Raw genomic sequence first — 8,991 nt, 5'->3', positions numbered from 1 at the left:
CCTCGTGTCTCCCCGTGTCTCCCCCACGTCTCCCCGTGTCTCCCCGTGTCTCCCCGTGTCTCCCCGTGTCTCCCTAATGTCTCCCCCATGTCTCTCTCATGTCCCCCTCATGTCTCCCCGTGTCTCCCCGTGTCTCCCCGTGTCTCCCTCCTCCCCCCCCGTGTCTCCCTCACGTCTCCCCGTGTCTCCCTCACGTCTCCCCGTGTCTCCCTCACGTCTCCCCGTGTCTCCCTCACGTCTCCCCGTGTCTCCCTCACGTCTCCCCGTGTCTCCCTCACGTCTCCGTGTCTCCGTTACCTCTCCCCGTGTCTCCCCGTGTCTCCCCCGTGTCTCCCTCACGTCTCCCCGTGTCTCCGTCACCTCTCCCCGTGTCTCCCTCGTGTCTCCCCGTGTCTCCCTCACGTCTCCCCGTGTCTCCCTCACGTCTCCCCGTGTCTCCGTCACCTCTCCCCGTGTCTCCCTCACCTCTCTCCATGTCTTCCCTCACGTCTCCCCGTGTCTCCATCCTCCCCCCCCGTGTCTCCCTCACGTCTCCCCGTGTCTCCGTCACCTCTCCCCGTGTCTCCCCGTGTCTCCCCGTGTCTCCCTCACCCCCCCCGTGTCTCCCTCACGTCTCCCCGTGTCTCCCTCACCCCCCCCGTGTCTCCCCGTGTCCCCCCCCCCCCATCCCCCCCACCCCCCCCCCGGCTCACCCAGATCCACTGCCCCCCACCAGGGCCACCTTTGTCCCCGGGTGGATGTGGAAGGAAACTCCTCGCAGCACCTCGTGGCCGGGCACCTTCCCGTAGGAGAAGTGGACGTCGCGGAAGGTGATGGACGCCGTCTGGGGGGTCAACAGCAGCCGGGGGCAGCCTGGGGCGTCCTGGGGGGGGTAGAGATGGAGAGGGTCACTCACTCAGTCACTCACTCAGTCACTCACTCAGCCACTCACTCAGCCAGCCACTCACTCACTCACCCAGCCAGCCACTCACTCAGCCAGCCACTCAGCCACTCACCCACTCACTCACCCACCCACCCACTCACTCAGCCAGCCACTCACTCAGCCAGCCACTCACTCAGTCACTTACTCACTCACCCAGCCACTCACTCACCCAGCCACTCACTCACCCAGCCACTCACTCACTCACTCACCCAGCCACTCACTCACTCAGTCACTCACTCAGCCACTCACTCACTCAGCCACTCACTCACTCAGCCAGCCACTCACTCAGCCACTCACTCACTCAGCCAGCCACTCACTCAGCCAGCCAGCCATTCACTCAGCCAGCCACTCACTCAGCCACTCACTCAGCCACTCACTCACCAACCCAGCCACTCACTCACTCACCCACCCTCTCACTCACCCACCCACCCCACCCACCCACCCACCGTCTCACTCACCCACCCACTCACCCACCCACCCACTCACCCACCCACCCACCCACTCACCCACCCACCCACCCACTCACCCACCCACCCACCCACTCACCCACCCACTCACCCACCCACCCACCCACTCACCCACCCACCCACCCACTCACCCACCCTCTCACCCAGTCATTCACCCACACACTCACCCACCCACCCACCCTCCCACTCACCCACCCACCCTCCCACCCACCCTCCCACCCACCCACTCACCCACCCACCCACTCACCCACCCCACCCACCGTGATTTTGCTCTCCAAGCTGAGGAGAGAGAAGAGGGCGTCCATGTCAATGAGTGACTGGCGGGTCTCCCGATACACCGTGCCCAGGAAATTGAGAGGCAGGGAGAGCTGGAAGAGGAGGCCATTAACCATCACCAGGTCTCCTACCGTGAGAGAGCCTGGGGGGAGAGAGAGAGACACGGGGTGAGAGAGAGAGACACGGGGTGAGAGAGACATGGGGCAAGAGAGAGACACTGAGAGAGACACGGGGTGAGAGACACGGGGTGAGAGAGACACTGGGAGAGAGAGAGACACGGGGAGAGAGAGACAGAGAGAGAGACACTGAGAGAGAAACACTGAGAGAGAGAGAGACACACGGGGAGAGAGAGACACGGGGAGAGAGAGACACACGGGGAGAGAGAGACACTGAGAGGCAGGGAGAGCTGGAAGAGGAGGCCATTAACCATCACCAGGTCTCCTACCGTGAGAGAGCCTGGGGGGAGAGAGAGAGACACGGGGTGAGAGAGAGAGACACGGGGAGAGAGAGACACGGGGAGAGAGAGACACACGGGGAGAGAGAGACACGGGGAGAGAGAGACACGGGGAGAGAGAGACACGGGGTGAGAGAGACACGGGGTGAGAGACACGGGGTGAGAGACACGGGGTGAGAGACACGGGGTGAGAGACACGGGGGGAGAGACACGGGGGGAGAGAGAGAGACACGGGGAGAGAGAGACACGGGGAGAGAGAGACACTGAGAGGCAGGGAGAGCTGGAAGAGGAGGCCATTAACCATCACCAGGTCTCCTACCGTGAGAGAGCCTGGGGGGAGAGAGAGAGACACGGGGTGAGAGAGAGAGACACGGGGTGAGAGAGACATGGGGCAAGAGAGAGACACTGAGAGAGACACGGGGTGAGAGACACGGGGTGAGAGAGACACTGGGAGAGAGAGAGACACTGAGAGAGAGAGACACTGAGAGAGAGACACACTGAGAGAGAGAGACACAGAGAGAGAGACACTGAGAGAGAGAGACACTGAGAGAGAGACACACGGGGAGAGAGAGACACTGAGAGGCAGGGAGAGCTGGAAGAGGAGGCCATTAACCATCACCAGGTCTCCTACCGTGAGAGAGCCTGGGGGGAGAGAGACACGGGGGGAGAGAGAGAGACACAGGGTGAGAGAGACACGGGGTGAGAGACACTGAGAGAGAGAGACACGGGGTGAGAGAGACACTGGGAGAGAGAGAGACACGGGGTGACAGAGACAGAGAGAGACACTGAGAGAGAGAGAGACACTGAGAGAGAGAGAGACACTGAGAGAGAGAGAGACACTGAGAGAGAGAGACACAGAGAGAGAGAGAGACACAGAGAGAGAGAGACACAGAGAGAGAGAGAGACACAGAGAGAGAGAGAGACACAGAGAGAGAGAGAGACACAGAGAGAGAGAGACACAGAGAGAGAGACAGAGACACAGAGAGAGAGACAGAGACACAGAGAGAGAGACAGAGACACTGAGAGAGAGAGAGACACTGAGAGAGAGAGAGACACTGAGAGAGAGAGAGACACTGAGAGAGAGACACTGAGAGAGAGAGACACTGAGAGAGAGAGACACTGAGAGAGAGAGAGACACTGAGAGAGAGAGACACAGAGAGAGAGAGACACAGAGAGAGAGAGAGAGACACTGAGAGAGAGAGAGAGACACTGAGAGAGAGAGAGACACTGAGAGAGAGACACACGGGGAGAGAGAGACACGGGGAGAGAGAGACACGGGGAGAGAGACACGGGGAGAGAGAGAGACACGGGGAGAGAGAGACACTGAGAGGCAGGGAGAGCTGGAAGAGGAGGCCATTAACCATCACCAGGTCTCCTACCGTGAGAGAGCCTGGGGGGAGAGAGACACGGGGTGAGAGAGACACGGGGAGAGAGAGACACGGGGTGAGAGAGACACGGGGTGAGAGAGACACGGGGTGAGAGAGACACAGAGAGAAACACTGAGAGAGAGACACCGAGAGAGAGACACACGGGGAGAGAGAGACACACGGGGAGAGAGAGACACGGGGCAAGAGAGAGACACTGAGAGAGAGAGACACTGAGAGAGAGAGACACAGAGAGAGAGAGAGAGACACTGAGAGAGAGAGACACTGAGAGAGAGAGAGACACTGAGAGAGAGAGAGACACTGAGAGAGAGACACACAGAGAGAGAGACACAGAGAGAGAGACACTGAGAGAGAGAGACACTGAGAGAGAGAGACACAGAGAGAGAGACACAGAGAGAGACACTGAGAGAGAGACACTGAGAGAGACACTGAGAGGCAGGGAGAGCTGGAAGAGGAGGCCATTAACCATCACCAGGTCTCCTACTGTGAGAGAGCCTGGGGGGAGAGAGACACGGGGAGAGAGAGACACGGGGTGAGAGACACGGGGAGAGAGAGACACGGTGAGAGAGAGACATGGGGTGAGAGAGAGACACGGGGAGAGAGAGAGACACGGGGTGACAGAGACAGAGAGAGAGAGACAGAGAGAGACACGGGGAGAGAGAGACACGGGGTGAGAGACACGGGGTGAGAGAGACACTGGGAGAGAGAGAGACACGGAGAGAGAGACACTGAGAGAGAGACACTGAGAGACACAGAGAGAGAGACACTGAGAGAGAGACACTGAGAGAGAGAGACACAGAGAGAGAGAGACACAGAGAGAGAGACACTGAGAGACACAGAGAGAGAGACACAGAGAGAGAGACACTGAGAGAGAGACACTGAGAGAGAGAGACACAGAGAGAGAGACACGGGGCAAGAGAGAGACACGGTGAGAGAGACACTGAGAGAGAGAGAGACATTGAGAGGCAGGGAGAGCTGGAAGAGGAGGCCATTAACCATCACCAGGTCTCCTACCGTGAGAGAGCCTGGGGGGAGAGAGACACAGGGTGAGAGACACGGGGTGAGAGAGACACGGGGTGAGAGAGAGACACGGGGAGAGAGAGACACGGTGAGAGAGAGACACACTGAGAGAGACACACTGAGAGAGACACACTGAGAGAGACACGGTGAGAGAGAGACACGGTGAGAGAGAGAGAGACACGGTGAGAGAGAGAGAGACACGGTGAGAGAGAGAGAGACACGGTGAGAGAGAGAGAGACACGGTGAGAGAGAGACACGGTGAGAGAGAGACACGGTGAGAGAGAGACACTGAGAGACACGGGGTGAGAGAGAGAGACACGGTGAGAGAGAGAGACACGGTGAGAGAGAGACACACAGAGAGAGACACTGAGAGAGAGACACGGGGTGAGAGAGACACGGGGTGAGACACAGAGAGAGAGACACTGAGAGAGACACTGAGAGAAAGAGAGACACAGAGAGAGAGAGACACTGAGAGAGAGAGACACTGAGAGAGAGAGACACTGAGAGAGAGAGACACGGGGTGAGAGAGAGACACGGTGAGAGAGAGAGACACGGTGAGAGAGAGACACACAGAGAGAGACACGGGGTGAGAGAGACACGGGGTGAGACACAGAGAGAGAGACACTGAGAGAAAGAGAGACACAGAGAGAGAGACACACAGAGAGAGACACTGAGAGAGAGAGACACTGAGAGAGAGAGACACTGAGAGAGAGAGACACGGGGAGAGAGAGACACGGGGAGAGAGAGACACTGAGAGAGAGAGACACTGAGAGAGAGAGACACACGGGGAGAGAGAGAGGCACAGAGAGAGACACTGAGAGAGAGAGACACTGAGAGAGAGAGACACTGAGAGAGAGAGACACTGAGAGAGAGAGACACTGAGAGAGAGAGACACTGGGAGAGAGAGACACAGAGAGAGAGACACTGAGAGAGAGAGAGACACTGAGAGAGAGAGACACTGAGAGAGAGAGACACTGAGAGAGACACTGAGAGAGAGACAGAGAGAGAGAGACACAGAGAGACACTGAGAGAGAGAGAGACACTGGGAGAGAGAGACAGAGAGAGAGAGACACAGAGAGACACTGAGAGAGAGAGAGACACTGGGAGAGAGACAGACACTGAGAGAGAGAGAGACACTGAGAGAGAGAGACACTGAGAGAGAGAGACACTGAGAGAGAGAGACACTGGGAGAGAGAGAGACACAGTGAGAGACACTGAGAGAGAGAGACACAGAGAGAGAGAGACACTGAGAGAGAGAGACACTGAGAGAGAGAGACACAGAGAGAGAGACACACTGAGAGAGAGAGACACAGAGAGAGAGACACTGAGAGAGAGACACTGAGAGAGAGACACAGAGAGAGAGACACAGAGAGAGAGACACGGTGAGAGAGAGACACAGGGAGAGAGAGACACGGTGAGAGAGAGACACAGGGAGAGAGAGACACTGAGAGAGAGACACGGTGAGAGAGAGACACAGGGAGAGAGAGACACTGAGAGAGAGACACGGGGGGAGAGAGAGACACTGAGAGAGAGAGACACTGAGAGAGAGAGACACAGAGAGAGACACTGAGAGAGAGAGACACAGAGAGAGAGAGACACTGAGAGAGAGAGACACTGAGAGAGAGAGACACAGAGAGAGAGACACACTGAGAGAGAGAGAGACAGAGAGAGAGACACACTGAGAGAGAGAGAGACACTGAGAGAGACACACTGAGAGAGAGAGAGACACTGAGAGAGAGACACTGAGAGAGAGACACAGAGAGAGAGACACAGAGAGAGAGAGACACTGAGAGAGAGACACGGTGAGAGAGAGACACAGGGAGAGAGAGACACGGTGAGAGAGAGACACGGTGAGAGAGAGACACTGAGAGAGAGACACGGTGAGAGAGAGACACAGGGAGAGAGAGACACTGAGAGAGAGACACGGGGGGAGAGAGAGACACTGAGAGAGAGAGACACTGAGAGAGAGAGACACAGAGAGAGAGAGACACTGAGAGAGAGACACACAGAGAGAGACACTGAGAGAGAGAGAGACACTGAGAGAGAGAGAGACACTGAGAGGCAGGGAGAGCTGGAAGAGGAGGCCATTAACCATCACCAGGTCTCCTACCGTGAGAGAGCCTGGGGGGAGAGAGACACGGGGGGAGAGACACGGGGAGAGAGAGACACGGGGTGAGAGACACGGGGTGAGAGAGACACGGGGTGAGAGAGAGACACAGAGAGAGAGACACGGGGAGAGAGAGACACGGTGAGAGAGAGAGAGACACTGAGAGAGACACGGGGTGAGAGACACGGGGTGAGAGAGACACTGGGAGAGAGAGAGACACGGGGTGAGAGACACGGGGTGAGAGACACGGGGTGAGAGACACGGGGTGAGAGACACAGAGAGAGACACGGGGTGAGAGACACGGGGTGAGAGACACGGGGTGAGAGAGAGACACAGAGAGAGAGACACGGGGAGAGAGAGACACGGTGAGAGAGAGAGAGACACTGAGAGAGACACGGGGTGAGAGACACGGGGTGAGAGAGACACTGGGAGAGAGAGAGACACGGGGTGACAGAGACAGAGAGAGAGACAGAGAGAGAAACACTGAGAGAGAGAGAGACACACGGGGAGAGAGACACTGAGAGAGAGAGACACACGGGGAGAGAGAGACACGGTGAGAGAGAGACACTGAGAGAGACACGGGGCAAGAGAGAGACACGGTGAGAGAGAGACACTGAGAGAGAGAGACACGTTGAGAGGCAGGGAGAGCTGGAAGAGGAGGCCATTAACCATCACCAGGTCTCCTACTGTGAGAGAGCCTGGGGGGAGAGAGACACGGGGTGAGAGACAGAGAGACACGGGGAGAGAGACACGGGGTGAGAGACACGGGGAGAGAGACACGGGGTGAGAGAGACACGGGGAGAGAGACATGGGGTGAGAGACACGGGGAGAGAGAGACACGGGGCGAGAGAGAGACACTGGGAGAGAGAGAGACACGGGGAGAGAGACACACGGTGAGAGAGAGACACAGAGAGAGACACTGAGAGAGAGAGACACTGAGAGAGAGAGAGACACAGAGAGACACACAGAGAGACACTGTGAGAGAGACACTATGTGAGAGAGACACAGAGAGACACAGAGAGACACTGTGTGAGAGAGACACAGAGACACACAGAGAGAGACACTACGTGAGAGAGACACTATGTGAGAGACACACAGAGAGACACACAGAGAGACACACAGAGAGACACACAGAGAGACACACAGAGAGACACACAGAGAGACACTGTGTGAGAGAGACAGAGAGAGACACACAGAGAGACACTGAGAGACATTGAGAGAGAGACACTGAGAGAGACACACAGAGAGACACTGTGAGAGACACACACAGAGAGACACTGTGTGAGAGAGACACAGAGAGACAGAGAGACACACACAGAGAGACACTGTGTGAGAGAGACACAGAGAGACACTGTGAGAGAGACACAGAGAGACACTGTGAGAGAGACACAGAGAGACACACAGAGAGACACTACGTGAGAGAGACACACAGAGAGAGACAGAGAGACACACAGAGAGACACAGAGAGACACACAGAGACACACAGAGAGAGACACTATGTGAGAGAGACACAGAGAGACACACACAGAGAGAGACACACAGAGAGACACTGTGTGAGAGAGACAGAGAGACACACACAGAGAGACACACACAGAGAGACACTATGTGAGAGAGACACAGATAGACACAGTGAGACACAGAGACACACACACACAGAGACACACAGAGAGACACACAGAGAGACACTATGTGAGAGACACACAGAGAGACACTATGTGAGAGAGACACAGAGAGACACAGAGAGAGACACAGAGAGAGACACTATGTGAGAGAGACACAGAGAGACACACTATGTGAGAGAGACACAGAAAGACACAGAGACACACAGAGAGACACTGTGAGAGAGACACTATGTGAGAGAGACACAGAGACACACAGAGAGAGACACTACGTGAGAGAGACACTATGTGAGAGACACACAGAGAGACACACAGAGAGACACAGAGAGATACACTGTGTGAGAGAGACAGAGAGAGACACACAGAGAGACACTGAGATACATTGAGAGAGAGACACTGAGAGAGACACACAGAGAGACACTGTGAGAGACACACACAGAGAGACACTGTGTGAGAGAGACACAGAGAGACAGAGAGACACACACAGAGAGACACTGTGTGAGAGAGACACAGAGAGACACTGTGAGAGAGACACAGAGAGACACTGTGAGAGAGACACAGAGAGACACACAGAGAGACACTACGTGAGAGAGACACACAGAGAGAGACAGAGAGACACACAGAGAGACACAGAGAGACACACAGAGACACACAGAGAGAGACACTATGTGAGAGAGACACAGAGAGACACACACAGAGAGAGACACACAGAGAGACACACACAGAGAGACACTGTGTGAG

At 56.3% G+C, this 8,991-nt stretch overlaps 1 protein-coding gene across 3 annotated transcripts in view; it reads right to left on the bottom strand.

The window, feature by feature from the left end:
• The window catches only part of LOC116937985 (iron-sulfur clusters transporter ABCB7, mitochondrial), an 83,382-nt gene that overhangs the window by 26,578 nt on the left and 47,813 nt on the right, over positions 1-8,991 (bottom strand). For 2 of the 3 annotated variants that reach the window (XM_076055848.1, XM_076055847.1), the window contains exon 2: positions 3,767-6,645. In XM_076055848.1, coding sequence (XP_075911963.1) covers positions 4,496-6,619 — 2,124 coding nt within the window. In that variant the 5' untranslated portion in view covers positions 6,620-6,645 and the 3' untranslated portion in view covers positions 3,767-4,495. Of the gene's footprint in view, positions 1-692; positions 863-1,649; positions 1,808-3,766; positions 6,646-8,991 lie in introns of those variants that run through there. The other variant, XM_076055849.1, reaches the window with a different exon arrangement.

This window comes from Petromyzon marinus, chromosome 73 (assembly GCF_048934315.1).
Source record: "Petromyzon marinus isolate PM22_M1 ecotype Great Lakes invasive population chromosome 73, UKy_Petmar_22M1.pri1.0, whole genome shotgun sequence".
Taxonomy (NCBI): domain Eukaryota; kingdom Metazoa; phylum Chordata; class Hyperoartia; order Petromyzontiformes; family Petromyzontidae; genus Petromyzon; species Petromyzon marinus.
This window is presented reverse-complemented; position numbering and strand designations above follow the sequence as displayed.